The 25,408-nt window shown below is 36.7% G+C and overlaps 1 protein-coding gene across 5 annotated transcripts in view; it reads left to right on the top strand.

Moving 5' to 3' along the window:
* PLD5 (phospholipase D family member 5) overlaps positions 1–25,408 on the top strand; it is a 174,628-nt gene that overhangs the window by 38,449 nt on the left and 110,771 nt on the right. For 2 of the 5 annotated variants that reach the window (XM_027887322.1, XM_027887323.1), the window contains exon 1: positions 949–984. The exons of 2 other annotated variants lie outside the window; for them this stretch is intronic. Coding sequence is in view for 1 of the 3 variants with exons in the window: in XM_027887320.1 (XP_027743121.1) it covers positions 19,469–19,552 (84 nt within the window). In the remaining 2 variants the exon portion in view is untranslated. Of the gene's footprint in view, positions 1–948; positions 985–19,445; positions 19,553–25,408 lie in introns of those variants that run through there. One more of the 5 variants, XM_027887320.1, reaches the window with a different exon arrangement.

Raw genomic sequence — 25,408 nt, 5'->3', positions numbered from 1 at the left:
CCATTTTTGTCAAGATGTTGAGTGTCCATTAAGCATATATTGTTGTTTCTTGTCAGAGAAGACTGTGTTCATCCTATCTAAATTTTGTTACGGGAAAATATTGGAGATAGGAGATCTGATTGCTCTTCCCTGTTGTAATCTGAGAACATAACTAATAACAAATGATGTAATATATATTTCCAGATGTGTACTTCCTATATAAGTCAAATACAGATATGCTTCACTACCAGCAAATTAATGAAAACATTTCCTTCTCGAAACATAACATTCATGTACTGACACATACTTGCAGTTGCTAAAGTTTAAGCCAAAGTAAACTTGCACTGTGTCCTGCTTGACATGGATTAATTTGGTAACTAATGCAGGGAATTCACAAGGGGTCTGTTTCTTTCAGTTTGTTTTGCCCGGGCAAGGATCTTTCATGTGTTATTGAAGGGGAAATAAAAAAAAAAAAGAATAGAGACACATACACCCCACACATCCCTCGAAGATGTACTCTTTTTACTAGCCAGCTGTGTAATAAATGACACGGTTAGTCCAAGGGGAACAGCCTCTTACTTAAGATTTTTAAATTATATGATTTCTTTCACAATGTAAGTAGTAAACAGTCTTAAAAGAAGCCCGAGTTACAAGCTGTCGAATGCAATAGGTATCCAGGTTTATTTAATCAAAGTGTTTTGTCTAATAAGTCTAAGGAACAAAAGTAGAATTATGAATAATGTATCAGCTTTACCTGAAAAACAGAGAAGTTGTAGACATGACTATTACAGTGAAAAATTCTAATAAAGTATCATCTAGGACTAGTGCAAGAGTTATGCTCGGTATGGCAAAGTTAATTTTAAATGTTTTCCTGGTGCAAAATTTAAAAAAACTTATTCAGCAATTGGATGCATGATTCATCTAAATGAATCTAGGCTAAATACCTTTTTTTTAGTTTCAGTGACTGAAGTCTGATAATCTGCCTGTATAAATAAATTTCAAGAGGTATACTAAAAATATGAAATTCATATGTAGTACAAAACATGCGTAGGGAAAGGAAGCACAGATTTGCATCTGCTATAAAGTTGATTCAAGACTTAATAATATTTTCAGCTTTTGCTGTTTTACTAATTTTCTGCTTTGTTATTCTGCCAATTTTCTGGCAAAAAATAAGAGTTTGTTCATTCAGAAGTAGTCATGCTGATAGTAATCAGAAAATATCTGTTGCAGTGTAGCTTTTGTGTGCATGCTTATACTAGCTTATGTGCCCCAACTAACTTCTGGCACAGTTTGGTTCAGGTGATGTGTCATAACTGTGTGTCAGGCTGTTTACCACACCAGTAAGTGTGTGCAGTGTTCTAGAGTGAAATAGAAATTGCATGCTCAATAAATATTGTTTGTGAAGGATGAAAGTAACCACTTTGACCTTTAATTAAAAGGCAATGCTGAAATATCTTCACCTATATATTAGTGTTTATTTGTAATGTAATAGGGTTGTGTTTTGAAGTCTCAGCATCCGTGTTTATAGAGCCTGAATACTTCCACTGATCAAAAATATGATAGCAGGCAAGGTTTATGCAAGAATTCTTAAACTGGAGTAGGGTTTTTTTGGTGACAGAGGATTATTTTTTTTAAGCAATGTCTCTTTTGGTTCTACAATCAACCTACGATGTAGATCAGGATTTGCTCACTGAAATCTATCTTTTAAACTGTGCCATTACACTGCTAGTGTAACTTAAAATTAGTTGCTTTCAGGAAGTTATAAATTATTTGCTATGGTTTACATAATGTATTAGCATGCTTGCTGCATCTGTGTTCAAGACAGGGTTTTATTCCTTCATCCCTGTGATGTATGAAGAAACTATGAAAAAGGGATGCTTTTTGCTTTAGTCTGTCCTTTTGGTTTTCATCCTGTTACACCATCAGAAATGAAAGTTGATGAAAATGAATGCAGGGAAAAGGTCAGTCTGGTCTCTAGGTGAAGTAATTGATGGGGCAGCCTCCTGAGCAATACAGCAGAAGTGAGAAGGTGGCTGGATAATACATATTTTTCTGCATCTGGTTAATGTTCTTATCACAGCATTTGCAGTGTTTTGAAATATCAGGACAAAATTCTGTAGCCCAGATATCTTGGGACTCTCATAGCAATGTGATGTTTTGCTGCACGTAACCATTCTTGTACTTCATAACTATACTGAGAATACTGAAAACAATTAAAATTGAGACTTACCTTTTATATAAAAGAAGTTTAGAGAAGACAAAAGGATACTGACAACTTTATATCCATTTGGTAGTGTGCAGAGGTAAGAAGAGCAAGTTATGGAGTTGTGCCCTGAAGGATACGTTTCCAGTGCTTGTATAAAGAATGTGCTCTGTTCAGAGCTGAGGATGCATAATACATGGTATTGGGAGATATGATGCACAGTTTGGGTGGATTTCCTGTCTTGCTTCACTACACAGAGGGGTGATGGGAAGCTATCCTACCTAAAGAAATTCCTCAGACCTCACCCTTGAGTTTCCTCAGACCTCACCCTTGAGGTCTGGTAAATTTGTTGTTAGGAATATTTTATTTAAATGTTTTCCAATGTTGCTGTGTCACCTGAGGATGCACAGCCCATCGTCAGCCCTATTATATCTTCTAATAATGAAGTTTCAGCTCAGAGGTAAGAGCTGCCTACTCACCTGGAACTGTGCCAGAGGCTTCACTCCCCTCTGCTTGCCAATACACATCTCAGGTATATGACTAGAGGTTTTGAATCCATGAAGATTTTTGGAACTCCTAGCAAAAGGTTGATAACCTCTGGTGTAGATCCTTATCCAGTCAAAGCCGATTAGGTTAATCCAGTATTGAAACCCACAACACTTCTGCCTCTATTACCATAGTCTGATGGTTTTCTTAGTAGTCATGGATTTAACTCCATACTTCTAACCTTTTGGATAGCTCAGAGACTTTTCTGAGACCAGGTGTTGCAGCCTGTTCTCCCATCATGTGATGGGATGTCTTTCATGACATGCTTTTTATGTGGCAGTTCTCCTTGTCACAGGATAGAAGGTGGTGCATGTGTGTCAGACTACCACGCTAGAGGCTGCTGACGTGTTCCTTCCTATGACAAGACATACACAATATGTCATATCCAGTAACAGGGAGACCTCTGTTTTGGCTATATAATCGTTATTTATCTGACCAATTGATGACTGAGACTGGATATTCATTTGGGAAAAATGACAAAAAAAAGGATGCTATAGGATTACACCTCAGATTTTAGGTTTTTTTTTTCCCGACAATACTTTTAATATTTTTTGTTATGATCCTTCCTTTTCAGAAAGGAAAAATCTATGTAATGTGGTATAGATTTTACCAGCACTAATTCTGGAGATGAAGTTTTGGAAAAGTATATATTTGATTTGGGACAAACTTTCTGAGCCATTTGTTCTGGAGTAACTAAAGAGCTACTGCAGACTCTGACTCATACAGGTAAGAACAATCGTCCATTGACTCAAACTGGCCTGCAAAATTTAGGTCAGATAAAGAAATGTTTCTCATATATTTTTTTCTTCTCTTCGGAGAAATAGAAGGGACAAATTTTAGAGGGTGCTTGATAACTCAATGAAGAAAAGATCATGTAAGTCAATTAATTATTTTTAGATTCTGTTTTGACTCTTCTAAACTTGTTTATACACTACTGTTAATTTTCTTATTTTTCTCTTTGTAGGATTGTCAAGTGTTAGGCACATTAAAGAGAAACTTTTTTTTGTCCTACTCCTCATTCCACTATTACAGAGGATTGATCATAAAATCAGCACTTGCATCTAATAATTCTTCTACTACAGCAGAGGTAGACAGAAAATTGGTTTCCTTGTACATGCAAAGCATAAAAAAGTGAGTTCTATGTGAGAGATGAATACGACGCACTAGGCATGCTATAGGCAGAATATATTAAGGTCTCTGCTAGCATTTGTTTGCTGCAGGAGTCATCCTGAAATGATGCTTGTAACTGGCTGCTTCCTCTTTGTGCACTTGGTGTGCTCATGAACTGTATTTCCTCTGCCCCTCAGTGCTGGTGTGGTCTGTAATCAGCAAGTGATGGGGAGTTCTCTCATCTCCAGCTGTGCCTTGTGTATGCCTTCCATTTCAAGGTCATTCATGTATTCATCCTCCAAAGCCAACTGCTTAGTTTGAACTTCTAGGAAGTTGGAGAAGAGCTTGAAAGATTGAGTCCCAAAAGAATTTTTTGTCTTAGTGATTCTGGTGGGTTTGATGGGTTTGGAATTGCTGTATTTCTAGATTCTGAGATAGGAGGCAGTCATAATTTTGGATTAAAGTTTTTTAGAAGAAACCAAAAAATACTAGGAAACTGTTACTATGGATGTGGGTTTGGATGGATGGAGAACACATGCTCTAAGGTGACAGCAGTTCATTCTGTCATACTAATGTTGGCAATAACAGCCTTTTTAGTGTGTGTCATTGCACAAACGTTTTGCTCGTTCTTTCCTTTTGAAGAAAAAAAAAAAAGGCAACAAACACCTCCAGAAGTTTAATATTTGTAAATTTTACTTAATGTGTATTTAGGTATTTTACTTCATACAGGGAGCAGTTCTGCAGCCTGGTAGGACACATTCATGTAGAGTTATGTGCTTGGAAAAAAATGAACAGATTTAAGAGTGTACCAGCATAAACATGAGTTTTTCTATTGTATCAATTTCTGAACTCCTTGAAGTCATGGCTTATGCAAGCGATCTAACTGAATAAATTAGTTTTGATGCTGTGCATAATAAGATAAAACATGCAATTTATAAACTATTATAGAAAAAATTTTATTATACAATGCTTCAAAATTTTATGACTTTAATTTCTGTAGCAGTTTTTGGTTGTTAGCATATCACAAGTCCCCAAAATGCTACACCTCTTTCATAAATTTACTAATGGAGTTGGCTTTACTGTTGAGTTTTAGTCTCTTTGGGTCTCTTTTCAGTAAAAGGAAATGAAAAAATATTTGTGGAAGAATCTGAAGGGTGAATAAAAGTTAAAATACTTCTAATTCATGTTGATATAGAATGACCTTAATGGTCTTACTAGTTGTAGCAGCTTTATAGATTTTCTAGTGAAAGCTCTTGGAAATAGTGTGTTTGCTGTGCATCATTTTAATCGTCCAATGAAATATTCACTCTGATCTGTGTCGGTGGTGGTGGGGAAGCACATATAATATATTCTTCTAGTTAGTGATGAGAGCGTAGGAAGGTTTTTTCATTAACAATATAATTAAATGCATGTATGTAAAAGATACCTGCAAGATGCTGCTTGAGAAAGTACTTTATATCCATAGATAATTATAGAGAAAAATTAATTCTATGGAATTATAGTACATGTTAATAATTTACCAGTGGTGTAAAAGTTTTCTAAGTAGATTTTCTTTTCCTATTCGTAACACAGCATTTTTTCTAATAAACTTTGTCTTCAGAAAAGAATATAAGATCAAAATTTTTGTTGGGCATATGACACTGGAATTTTAATACAGAATTAATACAGACCAGAGTTGTAAATACTTGCTTCATAGCTTAAGAATTATTTGCTCTCGCAGAAGTATGGGAGCTATAGAAAACTTTGCAAAGTCATAGGTTTTCTTGTCTATTTACTACAATTTTAATTGTGTTTATAGTTGCCGCTGTTGTGGATCATACCCATGTTTATTTAAAGGTGTTCAGAAGAGGTGATGATATTAATTCACCTGCTATTAAAGACTCTCCTACTTAGAAAGTAACTCAGCAGTGACTCAGACATCAGAAACGAAAACAGAGTCAGTTGCTTAGGGCTAAATCTTGCAAGTGCTTACTGCTGAATATGGTGTGTTGTGACTTTTCTGGGACTGATCGCATCCTAAACAGACAAAAAAAGGTGTCCCAGTTCCCCCTCCTCCTCCCCGCTACTCCTCCATTTTCTGTAGGAAGAAAAAGGCTTCAGTAGATTTTGTTTTAGCTGTCTCCAAACAAATCTGTAGGCAGCGTGTGTTGTAACATTTGTGTGCAAGAATGGCCAGCTTAGATGCACCTGGAAACTCTTGGTCAAAAATACATGTTGTGGTCTATGCTCTTCGTGTAGCCCAAAAAAACCTTCAGCAGGAGGAGCTCCAGTCTCCTGAGGATGCTCTGTGCATTGGCCCTTAGCCAGGAGCGGTGATGGGATATCCAGGGCTGAGGGTGGTACTCACTGTCCTGACCCTGCCTGAGCCCACAGCCACTGAGCCTTTTGCTTCACGGAGAGTTTGCTGTGTAACACTTTGCTTGCAGGCCTGACTGAAGAAGTGCTGTGGAAAGTGTATGGTGAAAAGTGATTAGTTTAACTTTGGGGAAGTTTTAACTTTGGGGAAGGTTCAGTGAAGTTATCAAATAAGTCTACTGTTATTTGGAAAACAAAATGCCATTAAATCCATGTCATTGTAACTGAAAAATGGGAGTCTTTTTAGTTTGCTTGATTATAAACTTTGAATAAGAATTATGATAGGATATTGTAACTGCCTAGACCACACTGAGAACTGAAGTTGTGTCCTTGCCAGTTCTGTTTTATGTTTTGGTATTGTTGCACAAAATACAGAACAAGGCTTTTGACTTAGACTGCATCTTAGCAACTGGGAGGGAAGGATGGTGCATTGAGTCAACATGGATGTCAAAGTGAAATTCTGGCCGAAACCATGAAACTGATTTTTTGTTAGTTGTAAAATATTCAAAACTTAAACCTTTATAACTGTTCACCTTAAAAAAAAGTCAGTGCTCTTGGTTTTAATGGTCAAAGTGAGACCCACAGCTGAATATGGCAAACTTGCAGAATGTCTTGTATTTTCAGTAGTGACATTTATGTTTTCTGCTGAGTCTCTGATCTCAGATTAAGTTGTGTAAATGCATATGGGGTTTTTTTAGAATATGTAATATAAAAAGCACAATTTCTGAATGGACAGTGTACTCTAGGGAAATGGATGCAGCACACAGAAGACTGTGCTTAGTTTAAGATTTTTACTACCTTTAGGGTCTGACACTCACTAGACTGCAGTGAGAAGCATATTATTTATTGTGTGATAAACACCCTTCTATGTTAAATTCTAAAATAGTTGTTTCCTGGAGGAGGTTTGGAATAGAAACTGATGTACCTGACAGTTAATTAAAATTCAGTGTTGTTTTTTCTTGCTTAAATTACTGAATAAAATCTTCTAGGAAACACCACAGAGAATAACGTTCTGAAGATTTCAAATTATTTTGAAAGATGAGAATTCCCATGACTCAGATCCTTAAAGAGTTGAAACGTAATTCAGATGCTTCTTTACCACCTGTCACTTTTTTTCATTTTTAGAGCGAGCATTTTCTGTCTCTCATAAATAAATAAAAGGATTGAACAGCAGAGAGAACCTCTTCCTTTTTTATCCAGCACGTTGTTTTCTGAATCCTAGTTGGAGAACTACATGCACATGCTACTTCTATTTTAACATTGTAAACCACCTGGACAAATGTATGCCTAGTGGGAGTCCAATTGTTTCATTAATTTACACCAAAATCTGGCTGGTATTACAAAGCAGAGAAAACCATGTGTAATAGGTTTTGTTTGTAATGTGAAATCACTCATTAGCTAGATAATACCATTTTCTTTCCCATGCATACAGCCTCCCACACACAGAAACATGCAAAAAACCAGTATAAAAATAAGTTTTAAGCTATGACAATGAGGTCCCCAGATGTCTTATTCCTTGGTTTAGAAAACTGCACAAGAGCTTATCTATCCCTGAAATGAAAATGATTTAGATAGTCCAAAACCTCTTTCATGATTTCCCATCTGCCAGGGTGTGCATTTCATTTTTCATGTAAATAAAATTTCTAAGCAATTCTTTAGATCATTGCTGCACAGTTCATTGCAGAGATCTCATGCTTGCTCATATTGACAGATAGAAGGCAAAAGGAATGGCAATGCATGTAGCACACCCACAGGAGACTTGCAAGACAGGAAGTCCGTCATGGAGAGGGGAATACTTCAGTGGATTTATGCAGGGCATTAACCATTTCATCTGTGTTGTTTCCCAGTTGCCCCTTTCAATAAAAGCAGATACTTAATGAGGGGGATGGGAAAGGCATTTTTCCAAGCTTTGTTGTTAGATATGTGCCGTGAATTTCACCTCTAAATCAGGCACTTGGATTTTAGGCTGTCCTACTACTGCTGGATTCATACCTTTGTTTAGGTAGGCAGACATCTCTAGTCTTACTGCTTAATTCTAGAGTTTTACTTTATTCAGATTTTTGAAAGACCACTTTGGCTTGATTCTAACTGTAGGTGCTGACACATTGACAGGACAAGGCCTTTTTGTACTCTGTATTGAAGTCACAACTGGAAAAGAGGAAGAATCTTACTGACTTACATTCCCAAAACTGTGGACTGACCCTTGCATACTTTGCTAGAGGTGCAGTTAATCAAAACAGCTGCAACTCGGAATACCTGGAAGTTGCACAGCTCTTAAATGTCTAAGTGTAGATTTAAGAGTCTAATTTTAAGCAGGCAGATTTGATCATTTTGCCCTTGGTTACCCAGGAAACAACTTAATTACTATGCCTTTGCTTCAGCACTCTGCATGCAGCTTTTAAAACATTTTGTTATAATTTTTCTTTTCTTTTGTCTTAAGCTCGTGTTTGTAGAAAGGGCTGGCTTGACAGCTCTGGCAAATGAAATAGTCTGCCTGCCCACGGATTATGGGATCCCTAGACAGTGGCAGTCTAAACTTCCTCATGATGTTTTTGTCAGTGTGCTACAACTTTTCTTGGGGGAGTGGAGAAGGGAGGAGTTGGAGGAGGAGGTAGAGTCCTTGTACAATCAGGTCTTTGCCGCCAAAACGTGTAAGTATTGTCAGGAAAAATTACCTGTATTTTGTTTCCAGCATAGAAAACAGGCAGCTGAAAAATGGATGATCTCAAGCTTTGGAAAACCTATATACAGTCTGTAAACTATTGGCAAGATAAGGTCCTGCTATGTTGGAGTTAGCACTGGCGGCAGACCATCTTGTGAACTAAGCAGTTTTCCTTGTTCAGTGATGAGGTAAAAGGATTTTCAAGAGTTCTGAATTCTGCTGAGCCTTCAGCAGAAAGTCCTGGGGTGGTATTTGCAAATCGAAGGTGGAAGTGGGAAATATGGGAATTTACTCTAAAATAGTAAAATTGCAGCCCGTTGTGTTTCAATTTACAATACTGATCAGAGTATGCACAGTTCATTACTTCAGTTTGTCTTGGTGATGACTTTTGTTAAGAGATGTATAACATGAATTGTGATGGCTGCAAATCAGATAGCGCTCCTAGAAAAGTCATGAGACAGTCAATCTTTTCAACAAAGGATTGTGTATTTGCTTTCCAAGTGGTTTACAGGACTCCTGGTTCAGTTAGTTAGTAGCCTAAAAATCATGGAAGATCACTGACAAAATCATACTGCTGTTCTTTAGTGGTTAATCTAAATTCACAAATGTTTCAACAAAAATAACAGGGCAGTAAGAATAGAACATATTCGTGACATCTTTTAATTTCAGAAATCTTTGTTACGACTGAAAATGGAAATATAGAAGGACCATTATCACATCATCCAAATTAAAGCATCTGGCTTAAATAGCTACACTACTTAATAAGCACTGTTGCTCTGTACTGCTTCTCTAGTTGCATAAGAGGTTATCCAGGAAGTTGTCAAGACCAACTCTATTCAAGTTGTGCTTCTAAGGCAGGTGAAATGATCCAGTCCAGGCTCCATATTGCTGCCATGCTTCAGGCCGTGCAACCCCATCCTTTTCCTCCAGCCGTTGCCATCACTTGTAATGAACTAGTTCTGGGAGTTTCTTGCATGAAAACTAAACATGAGGTTTGGATTTTTGGGGTGGGAGACATTAGCTACTGTGGAGAGAGTTTTGCAGGCTTCAATTTGGCAAGGAATCTCTGATTTGTCTCATAAAGGCAAGAGTATTGCTAAGCATAAATGAAAATGACAGTATGTTAAGACTGCAAGAGCACAGTAGAAAACAGGAATTTACTGTGGTCAAGAAAGTCACTCAGGGTACTCATCTTCTTTGAGTACTGTTTTGACTGACAGAATAATTTCTCTTAGCTTTTTCTGTCAGGTTGTACTTTCAAACTGAGAAAGAGCTGTATATTCTACTGGTTTTCCTTCCTGAGACTGTATAATACAAAGATGCTTACATTGCTGGTGCTCTAAACTAATGAACCTTTTCAGCATCTAAATTCAAGATTCATTACTGCTTCTAATGTTACTCTAAGAAATTTATGGCACATTAATGTAACTTCAATTGTGCTATCAGCATTGGTCTTGCACATGTTGCTCTTTAAATGAAGAGAAGCAGGGAGAGTGCATGGTAGAAAATGGAAAATCTTACTCATTGTCTAAATTAGAATATATGATTCTTACCTGAATACTTAGTATTTTAGAAGGCAAAGAGCACTATGGTTTTCTGTCTTGGTGCCTATGAAGTGTTCTTAGGTTCTAGAAACCAGTGATCAAGAAAAGAATTACGTAGTGGATTTGTTGGTCAACCACAGATAGACACATTTTATATAGCCGTAAGTTGATGATGACAGTTATCTTCCCTAGGTGCTTTATTAGTTGCTAATTCTATTTAGTAGAAACCTGGATCAATTACAGCCTTGTCAAGTTTCCAGTGAAACTAGCAGATCTTTTTCATTCACTTTAGTGATATTAACATAGTGAATTTTGTGCCAGTTGCATTAAATTCAGTGCATCTTGCTTCACCGACTGACATTGAGTGTATGTTTTGTCCTCTTTCCTGAGTCATTTACAAGTCTTTCATAATTATACCAACTAAGGGAGCTTGAAAACTATCCTTTTTCTTTCTTTCATTTTTTTTTTTTTCCTCAATGGTGATGAGTATCTTTACCTTTTGTTATAATTGGAGTCTTCAAATTCAGGAAAAACTAATTTCATAAAATGGGTGTTATAGGCAAAATAAAGGTAGTAGAGACTTCTCAGATGGCTGTGAGGTACTACCAAAATTAATTTATCTTCCATTATTATTTGGAAAAGAAGAGCAGGCCATACAGCCAAAGTACACAGTACCTCTGTGTATGCAGTTCTTGAGACTCACTTGCATTGCTGCTTGTGTTTGTATGAAAGGTTTGCATATTAAGTCACATAAATACATAGATATAAGTATTGTTCCTATGTTAGGCAAGCACTACTTTTTGTCAGTAACCTGAATTCTTAAGATAAAAAGCAAGGAGAAAGTCAATCTACTTCTTTCATGAACCTAGTGTACTTGCTCTCTGGAAGCTGAGTTTGGCACAGACCATGTGGCAGTGTGTGGAACTGGGGAGTTCCAAGGTCTTGTACGATAATAAAGAAAAAGTGTGTGCCTCTGAAGGCTGGGACTAATATGTTAGTAGCTGGGTTTAGATTGATAGCATTACTTCTTTCATAGATTGAATCAGATGTTGTTCATGTTAAATCAGACAGTGTTAATACTCACTTTATTTTTTAGCATTTGAGCCAGGTTTCTGAAATCACGTTGGTTTTGTTTATATGTAGCAGTTGCTGTTCTTTTCATTGAGGTCATTAATTTTAATGAACCCAAGGAACACAAGTCATAAATTCAAGTACAAATGGCCTTAAGTGTTGACAGTTTTATGTAAAGTAATGTCTCAGTCTTCCTTCTCTTCTTATGTCAGGAATAAAATTTACTGATCAGCCTAAGGGTTTAATTTTTTTCAAGTAATACATATCCTTTGTAATGGTGACTGGATAAAGCTCACAAGTAAATGTTAATGTTCACCATACAGTGATGAGCAAGAAGAAAGTAACCTTGAAAAACTTTCTCAGAATAAATGCTCCAATGAAAGTCTCTCCAACAATGAGACTTCACACTCATAAAAAGCCTAACACATTAACACCTAATGCACATGCTGAAATTACAGTAAATGCTTGAGAGTTCAACTAAACATTTTGCCACTTATTGTAATCTTAAGGGCATAGAAATGGTGTGACTTTATTGATGTGTTTAAGTTAAATAGCTACAGAATCAGATTGTATGGTTATTCTTCGCTTAAAACATTAGGATGTGCCGTCACTCAGCAGTGAGAACTCTGGGTCCCTAAGAGGGAGCAGCTGAGACCTCACTGTCACCTGTGACAGCTTGCATGCAACACAGTAGCCTCTGCACCTGCAAGGCTCATCCGTAAAAATTGGGATCAGTGAGGTTGTCCTTTGGTGCAGATTTTGAGAGATCAAATGACTGCGGTGAAATTCTTCTTCTCCAGGAATGTATTTGCTTTGCTATGGGAGGTCTAGGCTGCTTTGGGTAGTGGACACCACTGGACAAGGTACCATGTGCCCTCGGGTGTCTCCTGGGAAGCAGGGTCCAGTAGGAGTGGGGGCTCCCCATGGGAGCTGTCAGGGTAGGGCCTGGTGGCCAGGGCATGTCCCACCCCATCCAGGGAGGAGGGCAGCTGGGGCAGCCCTGGTGTAGACATTGGGCTGCAGGTGGCCCTGGCTGAGCAGGGCCCGTGGCAGGGCAGGACTGTGGGGAGCTGGAGCTCAGCCCTGCTGGGGCACTGCTGGGGCAGGGACTGACATCCCTGGTAGCTGATATGGGCTCCTGGACCGTCAGCTGGCAGGGGCAGCCATGGGGTCTGGCTAGGACCTATAAAGCCTGTGGTTGCCCACAGGCCTGTTCCTTGAAGCTGTTGAACTCCAAAGAAAATACGAGTAGTGGACATTCAGTATTTGTATTTTGTGCTCTAAGTGACTATGTTACTAATATTGAGTAGTGCCCTGACATACAGCTTTGGAGTGTTTAGCCAGAGTTGTTCTCTAGGAAAGGCATATGAAGGACCACGAGAGTAGCTGTATTGTTCAGGCTGAACAGCCGACCAACCCTGTGTCCTGTCTCTGATGGGAGCCTGGCAAAGTGGGGAGAATATAGACCCAATTGTTGTAATCTCTAGTTGCTGGAGTTGGAATCTATTGTCTTTACTAGCTCCCAGGACTTTCTCCATTCGTGAGGAAAACCCGAAGATATAAATGTTCAAATCTATGTAAGGTTCTAGCATCTATGGTCTCTCATGCATGGGGTTCTAAGCTTAACAGTGCATTGAGTAGAAGAGTAACCTTTTTTCTTCTTTTGTTCATTTTGAACTTGCCAACATGATTAATTTAATGACCTCTAATGTTTTTATTGGAAGAGACAGTGAATAACTGTTTCATAGTCATCTTTTCCATGCTGCTTTTGAATTTATAGTTCTGTCACATTCCTCCATTAGTTGTGTCTTTTTCCAAGCTGAAGACTCCCAGTTTATTTAATCTTTCTTTATATAGAAACATTCTAGACTTTGGTTGTCCTGTTTACCTTTTCTATACCTCTTCCAGTTGTTCTGCAATTTTTGAAATTAGTAAATTGGAACTTGATGTGACTTTCACGTTGTACGTCCACAAATGTATAAAAATTCACAATGTGAAGAAATTTTCTTTGGTATTCTGTTCCCCTTCTAGTAATTCAGCTTGCCTCTTTGATCTCCAGAGACTAACTTGATTTTTTTCTTAAGGTTACATACTAAAACTATCATCTTGCTCTTAGGTGGTGATAGTATAAAAATAATTTTGAGGCAAATAAAGTCAGAAAAGTGATGTGCATTTATTTGCACTATATGTAGCATGTAGTGTTTCAGTTTTGGATTGGTATTCTGGAATTAGGTGTCACAGTTGCATAGGGTTTTGCATAGGTTGAATAAGTCATCGTAAGAGCCTTAGGGTATTTGCTATGGTCAGGGATTGGGACATATTGAAACTGTTGAAAGTTTCCACGTGTTTATTGAAACTAAAGACAATCTAAAATGGTAGATGCTAATCCTCCTGTTTTGGCACCCTCCCGTATTCTCAGGGGACTTTGATGTTGTTTTCTGACACTTCTGACAGCAGTCAAAAGATTTTTGTAGAACATATTGAAGCCTCCCGGGGTTTTTGAGTGAAGGTGTTGAGGCATGCTATAAAGTCTCAATGCATCTCTATTCTTCTGTGCAAAGATATCTTTTCAGAGATGAGACAGGGAACTTGCTGAAATTGAGAGAGAATCAGTGAGTGGTAGGAAAAAGATAATAATATTGCAGAAGAAATAGCAAAATATACTGTGATTTTTATATGAAAAGATTGGGTTTTATTCCTTGGGTATACTAGACACTTAGATGATAATGGGGGAAAAAATAGATAAGAGGAATCTGAGCACAGTTTCGTTATGGAAGGGATTTTGAATACCAGATGCACCATGACAGGACTTTTTTCTTCATTATGCTCTGCATTCCAACATCGAGGCCATGAAGGGTGAACACAATTACAGCAGTTACTGATAGTTCTGAAGCCCTCACGCTAGGTGGCCTTAGGGATGCAAACATGAGGTTTTAGGTCTTTTTCTAGATTTGCCTGCGAGTCAATATATAATTTTCAGTGCAATTCAGCAAAAAATCTCAGTAATGTTTTTCTAGTATTCATCTTTTCACTTTTCTAAAAGTAGTTTTTTTAAATTCCTATCTTTATCACTGTAGTTAGTGAGCTCCAACTTTTGGCTTCCTTTTCTTTCCTCTTTCATCCTGTAGACCTGCCTCATGGTAATCCATAGAGCACTGTTTTGTCAGAGAGGTTAAGAAGTACAGTTTGGAACCTTTAATGTCAGAGAAGAGAACCACATTCTTGATTCTTCTGGCTATGTGTGTACCTTGGAGAAATAAATAAAAAATTCTCAAATTTTTTTTTCTTGGCAGCATTGGCTGTTACAAGACAGCCTATTACCTGCCATCTCAGTTTTTATCACCTTCTACAATAAGCCAAGATTAGCGTTCAGTGAGGTGGCCTTAAATAACTTCTGCAACCTCATTATGCTAAACTGCCTTTGGAATGCCGTCATCCTAGTGAGAATTGATTCATTTTGATGGCTTTTTGGTGTTGCCCTGTAGACACTCTAGTTCTTGAATAATGATGGTACAGGGCTATTGCCTTCGCATATCTTACCGCAGCAGGGCGGCCTGGTTTGTCTATGCGTTAGGTACCCTTCTTGAAGTAACTCTGCTAGCTTTATGGCTGGAGAGGAGACAGGGTTTGCTTTTTGAACGGGGTGCCATTCAAGTATTTAGTTACAACATATTAAACTACTGTTGGGCCACATGCTTGGTTCTGCACTGTGTTTAACTAAGGTAAAGCAAATTTTTTCAAACTCTCTTTTTCTTTTATCTTATAGATAGTTTCTTCTCTCTCTCAAATGTGTAGATCTTTTTTCAGACAAGGAGTTTTTGCCTGGGTACTTTCTCTCAGCTTTCTACAGGAAGAGTTGTGATTGTCTTACAGAGAACAGAGCATAGGAAAATTCTTACATCAAGCCAAAAAACTTGAGATGCTTTCTTTTTGTCACATAATCATTCACAGTCTCTGAGCCCATTCTTACACAGTAAAGAGATAAATTGCCAGGGTTGCCATCTACAGAGTAAATTGCACAGCTACAAAACATCAGAAAGGGAATATAGTAATTTCTGCAGATAGAGCAGATAGATGCAATGTCCTTGGAGGCATCTCTGGATAAGCATGAGCATATTTATTGAATTTATAAATTGCTAGGTAATTTTCTTTAGTTTGAACTGTTGTGGCTTTGATGTAAACTAATATTTTTTTCCCTTCATGTTTAATAAAATAGTTTATATGCTTCTCAAGAGTGCCCCTGGTGGTGCAGTGGTTAAACCGTGGCGCTGTCAACACCGAGACCCGGGTTCAATTCCAGGTTAGGACACTCCCCGGGCAGATGGAGCTCGTTAGCCCTGTAAGGCAATCCATCTACGTCCTGAGGACCTCGCTGCCACCGTCCAAGCTTGCTTGGCCCCGGCAGATGAACCTTAGGATTAAAGGGTGGGCTCAGTTCCGTGCACACTGTGTCTCCCCTAAAAAATCCAATGCGCAGGCTGGAAGGTGTAAAAACCTTCCCCGGTTCTTTGTTCACGAAGACTGGCCAAGAAAAATATGCTTCTCAAGTAAAACTGCTAAGCTTTATAATAACTTTTTGGAAAGTATCTTATTTTATTATTAGTATTGAGATAGCAAACTTAGTTACTTTCCAGTATACCCAATGTTTTTCTAATGTAAGAACTAAGCTGAAAGCCATGCAAGAAACAGATATATCAGAATGACATGTATTTAAACATTTTCATCTTTACTAAGTAACTTTGTAGAAGTTGTCAGCCGTGAAGGAACTAAGGGGAACACGGGCCAAGTTCTGTTCATGTTTATGGTAGTGTAAATTTTGAATAATGTCAGTGAACTTTGTAAGATTATTATACTAGTGTGTATATGATGATAAGACACAGCTACAAACAGAGAAAGAAGTTACTGTCAGGCTTTATTGTTCAGTTTGTTCACTTTTTCTCAGTAAAGAGCTCAGCAGCTGAGTGCGAAGCTAATATTTAGAAAGAAATTGAGCCTTGCAGCCCTAGCAGACACAGGGAGATGTCTTTCCATTTGGTATGTCCCCTAGAGGAGCAAAATCTAGTAAGAGGGACAAAATCCAGAACTGTTGCATGTTGTGAAAAGGTCTCTAAAGATTGCTCAGAATAAAGGGACAAAGAAAAGTGCAAATCTGTAGAAAAGTCTTAGCAACAAAGGAAAATCAAACTGCCATCTATTCTTGGTAATACGTCATGGGGTAATCTGTAACAGGGTATATGTAAATATTTTATGAGGTGCCAGATGCTTTGAAGCATATTTTAAGTTTTGATCAAGACTTTTGTATTCAAAGTAGAAATCAATCCAATGACTTTACACCATAGCTAATAGCATTTCTTTATATATTTAGTGCAATCTCAAAATGAGATCAAGAGGTTTGTCTAGCAGAGAACCACGTTAACAGAAGTGCTTGAGCTACGAGTGGGCTACCTGGCTGCACATTATGAACTTGACTAAATTAATCTGGTAGATTATAGCCACAGTTTTATGTCCTTGGCAAAATCTGAATTTGAGCTCAGTGACATGGATGAGTTTTGGCTTGGGCACATATCTAATTATGCCTTTAGTTCCATAGGGAGCTTGAGTTTTCATAAACATACAGAATGAACGGAAGAAAAGGCAAAGGTTTTAAACAATGAAATGTGTATTATCCCTGAAAATGTTGTTTTGAAGGAGAGAATTTTAGGTGATTATAGTCTGCACTTTCATGCACCTGGAAAAAGAAAGGCTACAGTTTTATGACTTGACAGAAATTTAGTGCATTTTTATTCAAAGTGGATTTTTTGCTTTTGCAATATAAACCCAACAATATTCTTTTTTAAGATTAAGTTAAGTCTTGTTCCTTTTAAAGACAGTGGCAAAATTGTTATGATACATGGTGACTTTTTCAAAGCCCATAGCAAATTCAATACAAAAGAAAGATGGGTAGCAGAGAATGAAGAATCAGAGGGGAAGTTTTCCATCAATATAAAAAATGAGGAACATGAGAAATGTCATAGATCATGGCTCATGCTATGACTAAAATCTGCATCGGGAGTGTGCTAGCAAGCATGGTGGATATTTAATGGATAAGGATAGTTTTCCAGAGAAATCCTCTTTCCAGTAACTCCTTAGTGGATAGTAACAAGTGTGGTAAGCTTTCTTCAAAGTCTGTGTCATTTCAGTGGTACAATGGTGTGCTGACCCCCTGAACTGTCTTAACTATTACTGTTTACTTGACTTTCATTGTAATCACAACGTGTTGATAAGTAGTTGTGAATTTCTATTAAAGGTCTTGAAGTCTGATAGGGTTTCAGTGACCCAGAAAGTTAAGGAACTACCATTCTATGCTTTTGATAGACAATGGCATTTGCCCAGAAATAAGCTCTGCAGGACATATATTTGTATATGTACATATTTCTTACAGCTACCAGAAAAGACATCTGTTCATTTTCTTGACTACCAGTAGTTTGTTCAGTGCATGTCAGTCAATAAAATGAAACTTTTTTTTTTTTTTAGTTTATGGAGCAATGTTTTTTGTGACTATTTTTGTGGAAATCTCTCAGTAGATTAATATGGGAATAAATAACCGTAATTAAAAAAGAATATCTACATAGCTGTGAACGTGGAGTATTAATCAGCTGATAGTATAAGCACATGCAGAGCCTTTCATATAGCTTCTGCAGCAAGTCTGTTTTGTCTTGTTTGGGTGTTGTATATTATCTCAGAAAATATAAGAACAGTTTGTTTTGAATGTGCTGTGGAAGAAGTATATACCTAGTGTATATATGCCACTGAACTTTTTATTAATTTTCTTTATAAATAGCAAGGAAAGGAAAAAAAGCAAGTCTGCTGCCACTGGACTTACATTTGCTATACAGAAGGAATCTGCATATTAAGAATTGTGAGAACCAATGTTGTCTCAAGAATTATGTACAGGGACACATGGTGACAGAATAATCTGCAAATGTTAGCAACCTATACTATTTGAGTTTGTTATTTGTGAGTAGTAGAGTATCCAAATGCATTGCTTAAAACTATACTTGTTAAAATATTATACATTCAGGAAGCTTGTACCTAATTTTACTTGAATTTCATAGACCATTTTACCAGAATACACAACAAACACTCTATTGGTTTTTATTCTTGTGAAATACATTTAAGCCTTAAGCAACACATGCAAAAATTATTAGGACTAAGCTTGTTTGCAAAGTGCAATGTGCGTGTGATTCACAGCTACTGCTTTCAGGAGAAAACTTAAAAAGCAAATTATTATGGCAGTGTAAGATCTTCGTACCTCAAATTACTTCCAAAATGCTACCAATTAGTTAGAATTTAGCTGCTTTCTGAGAAATGAAGAAAATTTCATATTTTGAGATCCCTTGGAAATTATTTTATGAACATTTCTGACAGTGTGACTAAATAAATGCAGATGTCTGTGTAAATCTTATAGAACTTAATAAAATGGCTGCTTTTTTTTTTATGGTGTTGCTACTTCTAGACTGGGATTGAAACTATCATCCTGAGTCTGAAATTTCCCAGATAAATTTCTCTGTTTTTCTCTAGATGCTTTGCTGTGTTAGGAACTTGCTATTTTACTGTAAACTTAAGCTGCACTTTATTTCTGCAGTTTAGAAAGGGCTTGTAAGGTACTGTGAGCACAAACCTGTGCCCGTAGCAGTTTTCCTCAGCTGAACAGCTGCCATCAGAGGTTTTTTACAAATAATTTGGTTTCTTCTCCTCCTAAGAAAGTATTCACAAAGAACTTTGTTGTCAAAAAAAGAAGGGGAGGAAAAAAAAACCCTCCAGCACTAGAAAAATATTGGACTTCACAGTAGGATGAAAAGTGATAATGTTTAGTGGCACTCTTTAGCATGCAGTTACTTTTTCTTGGAACTTTCTCTGTTACATCATCTCTATTGGTGAGGTGCAATACACCTCCTCTCCTTTCAGGAACATGGAAACATCAGTGAGGGATGTGTGCCTCCACCGTGTCAAATTGTTATGTGGCTATTTTGCATTCAATGTTTGTCTTCATCTCTCTCATACTTTTTACTTTTTTTAGGATTCTCTGCTACAGAACTGAGGGTAAGAAGACAGGATGTCACTGTACCTTCATTTCATGTTTTATTTTACAGAATGGCTGAAATTTCAAATTGGCAATGATTTAAAAAATCAGTAGTGATTGCCTAATTTAAAACATTAATAAAACTAGACAGAGAGCTAGGCCAGAACACTTGTTGGTTTTCGTGGAAACAACCATGTCACTGTATGGATATTTTAATTAATTTATTTTTAATCAGTCATATATGTTGGATATATTTAGTCTTTAGAATTGTTTTCCTGTTGAACTGAGGCTTTTGTTGTCAAGTCTGTCTATGTTCATGTGCATCTCCTTCCTTCTCAACAACTTCGAAATTCATTGGTTAAATTAAACATTCTGTAATATAAAGGGATAGGTCTTCAACACATTTTCAAGTCAGGCATCATGATATTTGATGATGGGTTGAGGGAAAGAACAGATTCTCTGGCACCTAGTAAGGTGAAATGTTATAATTTGGCTCTGTTTTATCTGGTTTTTCAATTACTTGATTTGAAAACCATTTAAGGACAAAATGGAAAATATAGGAAGTCAAGCTAACATTTTTCATATCTGTTCAGTCTGTTATGATGTTGATATATCATGTTGTGGGAATTATTTTTTAAAACTATTTTATTTCTCCTATAAACACAGTAAGAACATATAAATAAATATTTTGACTAGACAATAGACCAATAGACAATGAGCCCAGTTCAGTAGAATACTACAATAATGTATTAGACTAAGAAAAGAGTAGGACAAAGCCTTTTCCACAAAGATAAATGAGAAAAACAAGGCAGAGAAACAAAACCTGACAAAAGGCTGCAAATCAGAACACCTTCGTATCTCGACATACCAGAAGGAGTCTGACCTTATTAATATGGAGAAAAGGCAGCACAGCAAGGACTAACAGCAGGGAGCATTGCTACTGGTAGAAGAGGTATCTCGTAATTCCATTGAGAGGTGAAAAGTTAATTAGAGTAGAGTAGTTTTCTCTCTGCTGGTGTAGGAACCTGGTTGCAGCACTCTCTAGAAAAATAATCTCTTTTCCTCTTCAAGACTAGATGCCGCTGGTGCTGATTATTTGTCCTTCCCTCAAGATATCTGCTATGTGCTGCTGGTTTTGAAACTTGATGTCCTTGTGCAACTTTTCTCTGCACGATATGAAGAGAGAAATATGTAACATGGCAGGACAAAATGGGGACTTAGTTGGTGAAGTAGGGAAGGAGAAAAGGATTAATAGAGTTGGGACAGTATTAAAAGAGGACATCCAGGAACAATTTACTTTGCCCAGTTTACTTGTTTCTCCTCTCTTTATCTCCTCCACACATAATGGTGTGCGTCAACTCCACGAGGAGTAAAGAAAAATATGTTTACAACAATGAGGAATACTAAGAACACTGTAACAGGTCTCATACAGAAAGAGATTATGGTGGAGGGCAATAGGAGATGGAGGTCTTAAAGGCCTGTTGCTGTTTGTTTCTTGTTTGTACTTCTCTGGTGCTTTTTTTGATTGTTTGCTTGTTATATATTCGTGTGTGCTTGTAAATTTATTGTCATTGTAAATATTCAAATCTTTGTTCCTTTGCTGTGATTCGGGGACAGTCTTTCTGAACAAATATTTTTGAATCAATAAGACTTGTTAACAGTTATTATCAAGATCTACCACCAGACATTCCAATCATTATAAACTTTGAGAAATTGATTTTTCCTTACCTAAATCATTCCTGGTTTGTTAGGAAGTGCTTTCATTTAGGAAAAAAAGAAAAACTTCATATACAAAACAAAACCCAGAAGAAGTAGAATGTCTCTCTTGGTCAGAGAAAAGGCAGAGCCCCTGGGGGCCTCTCCAAGGAGAGTCAGCTGCTTTTGCAGGATGCATGTGAAAGTAGATACTTCCAGCAGAGCTTCATGTTGAAGCTTTGCATGCAGAGTAGGAGATGATGCTCTTCTCGATGACATCCCAATCTTCAGTCTTCTGTTCACTGTGAAAAATGTAATTTTAATAATAGGCGAGTTTCAGATGCCAAAGAGGGAGATTTCTGCAGAAATTCAGATATCTTAATGTAGAGAATTTCTTCAAAGCATTGGGCAAGGAATGAATGATCTGGACCAAATATCTTTGTTTTCCATTTCCAAAAATGAAGAATGCAGTGGTAATCAGTTTTTCAAAGCTGAAGTCAATACAGCAGTCCCATCATTACTCATAATACTACATATTTTCCATCCAGTAAAGGAATTGTCTATCAGTCAAGTAGGATTACTTAAAATATAAAAGTTATGAATACTGTCATTTAATTCAAACACAGAATTCTGTAGGATAAAAACCACAGTACCTAAAGTACCTTTCAAGTCTATCATAAGAAAGAAAGCATAGATCAGATACACTTAATCACTATAATTAACTGGTTTACCTTTATATCTCTGATTAGCTGCGGATCATAAGCCTCTATTTTCCTTTATCTCTCTTTACAGTAGAATATAATTGCTATTGAGAATGTCACATTGGTTGTGCTCTCTGTGACAATGGAATTAACTTGCTTGGCCGAATGGCAAATCTATTATTTCAACATGTACTCCCGGTGCAGTTAGAAATTCAGAATGAGCTAAAAATAAATGCTTTCCATATGAGATAATTTCATTTCCTGAACTTGTGTCAGTTTGTAACAGAGTTAATAAAACTTTTTCTTTAAATGTATCTCATCAGAATGAGTAAAAGTGAATTTTTTTTAAAATTCATTTGAAGTATTATTAATTTGATTATGAAACTGGCAATTTGTGTTCCATCTAACAAAATTAGTTAGTGCCTCTAGGTTCAGTAGCACCACCTGCCTTTGCAGAATTACTGCTTTATTGAAACTTAATGTGATGTTCCTGTAATTGATGGTAGAAGCACTGTTAGCCCATTCCAATCACAGGATGAAATGCTTAAATCTCATGGAAAAAAATTTAAAGGTAATGTATTTTGCCTTATTAATTTGGAAGAGACATGCTCCAGGTAGGATAATGAGTTTGTCATGCTACAGAACTGCACATAAGCTCAAATTTGTGTCTTAACAACCTTCCTGATGGTGTTTATGTGCCAGTGCCACAATTATTATTTTTAGATTTTTTTTGTTGTTGTTGTCTCATTTTGAAAGAGTCTTATAACAACAAAATCTGTGTGCAAGAAGCTCGAGCTGACTGTACATATGATCATTTAATGTGCCAAAAATGACATATGTAAACACTGTGTAAAAGAATTCTTTATTACTTTAAAGTTTTGTTTAGTTTCTCTTAAAGCACTATTAACAGCACTATTATATAAAATACTTTCTTGAAAGAAATGTGATTTTTGTAGTTGAAGCTGTGCTGTCAGCAAGTTTTAGATTAGTTAACTGAGTATGTCACTAGAATTTTTTTTCTACAGTTACTAACAGACCAAAATAAATTGTGGCTATTTTAAAACATAACAGGCATTGCCATTTATAATTAGAGTATTGTAATGTAATGTAATTGGAATGTATATTGGTGTGAACCAGTGTATTCATCTGTATGCAGTCTGGTCTGCCTTCACACTACTTCGCACTGCACGCTACTAATTTTTCCTTGTGATTTAGAAACAGATTTATGTTGGCTGTTAACAGTCATTATTATATATATGCGAGTTGTCTGGTTTTGTGTATAAATATACATATTTAAGAATATATATATACAGACACACACAAAAGAAATAAAAATTAATGACTGTCCTGGAACCAGAATCTACATTCCAAATGCTCACTGATTTCAGTAAATATGGCACAGATTGGTAAGACCCACAAAGATGTATTGTTGCTTTTTGGATGCCTCAGTGATATGGAATGATCCGTCAGGGACATGCTTTCACTGATATCGTTAGGCTTACTGTATTTTCTTTTAAAAGGTCCTTTGCCCATAAAAATTTATTTATTATGTGAACACAAAATAGCTGTCCAACGTTTTGCTGATCTCCTTTTCTCAGGGAGTCTCAAACTCTTTGATGTTGTGACACTAAATATCATAGTTTGCCAGGGCACATCCTGTCCTGTCCTCTGTCTCCAAATGCTTCCTGTCCTGGATTCAGCCTGTTAAAGTGTCCTGAATAGCTGCATGTTACCATCTAAACAGATTGTCTTTAGGCTGGAATATGCCTTGATAGCATGGCAGGGTCATTGTTAAAATTTAGAATATTTATAGCTGTTATTTACTGCTCCTTTAGGAGCCTTACCCAAAGAGCTAAAGCTGTCTTAGCTACTGCAATCCTGCCTATTTTGGTGCAGAATTATGCTGCCAGAGCAACCTGTATTAGACTGATCCAGTGGAATGGGATGAAACCACTGTGGAGTCATTGTAACCAATGGACACTTTAGTGCTCCAGGTCGTTTTTGTGTTCAAAGGTTACCAAATGAAAAAAAAAAAAAAAAAAAAAAAAAAAAAAAAAAAAAAAAAAAAAAAAAAAAAAAAAAAAACAACCAAAAAAAGCCAAACAACAACAACAACAACAACAAGACACCAAACAAAAACCCAAAAAAACACCCCACAGAAATAGTTGAAATAAATGCATGACTTCAAGTACTTCAAATAAGGAATGCCCTTCCTTTCTTGGTAAGATGTTTAAAATGAGTCTGAAGTGCAGAAGAGTAAAAGTTTTGAGCATGTTTAACCAGCAAATGGGGAGAAAAATATTATTTCCCCCTTCTTTTTAATTTAAAATATTCCATTATAATTTAGTAGAAACATAAATAATCTTTGGATTAAAAATTGAACATGTACAATGAACTGTTCATTCCAAAAGAGGTTTAAGAAATTCATGTGTCAGGGTTAGTAGAAAAATATGACAAATGCAAACAAAGTGTGGAAAAGGTAGTAGTACAGTAACTATTTTTTTTCCTGTTGATTTTGAAAATGAGAATTGCTCACTAGAGACAGACGCAATATGGCAAGTTACTGCAAATACTTCTTTTGTGTTCATGGAAGATTCTGTTTTGTAGAGATTCTGATATTTTGCTGTAGTTTTCCATTAGGAGTTGAGACTCTCAACAAGGAAATTAAACTAGGTGTCGAGAGAAGTAGGGCTCCAATTTGGAACTTTCTAACTGCTTGGCCTGCTGTGCTATATACTCCAGAGTGATCCATAAAGGGTGTAAAATTTGAAAGAGTGTTTTCTGCTAGAAACTGGACTTTCAGACGATATACCAGTCTTCTTATCACCTGCTGTATCCCCTCAGCCAGCCGTCCTCTAATGATTATAATTGATTTTAAATGAACTGTTCTGCAGTATATTAATAGCTTGCATCTTGATGTATTTATTAATTTCATTCTTTCTCAAAATTCTGCCTTATGGGATCCAGTTCTTGATGGAAAGTAATAGACCTTTAAACATTTGTTAGCTCAGTGATCAGTTACTGCGTTTCACCTGATTTGTGAAGAGGACGGAATTTATTTTTTTTTTTTTTAATGTGCTGAAGTGCTGATCCAGAAAGAAATTGTAGTTTTTTTCTGGCCCTGCAATTTTTAATTGCAAATTTCCTGGTGAAGTAATGGCTGTAATGCTAGCTGTGCTAAGACTCCTTACTCAGAGGGTCCAGGTTTAAAGTCATGTAAAGAGAGATTGGAATATAGAAATCCTAATTGCAGTGGTTTTCTCTAATGAAGTATTAATAGTATTCTGAATTGGCTGTTCAGGCCAGGTTCAGATTATTCAATATTTTTTTCTTTTCTTTTTCTCTTTGCAAGAGACACTGGATTTGAGTAGACTGTTATTTTTAGGGTAGACATGGCCTTTTTTTGACATTGCCAAGCTATAATACTATCTTACATTATGCTGAAGACTGAGTCATGGTGAGAAGTCAGGGCCAAATTTT

This window comes from Empidonax traillii, unplaced genomic scaffold, assembly GCF_003031625.1.
Source record: "Empidonax traillii isolate 1590-97213 ecotype Southwest subspecies unplaced genomic scaffold, ASM303162v1 scaffold206:size1282135, whole genome shotgun sequence".
NCBI lineage: Eukaryota > Metazoa > Chordata > Aves > Passeriformes > Tyrannidae > Empidonax > Empidonax traillii.
This window is presented reverse-complemented; position numbering and strand designations above follow the sequence as displayed.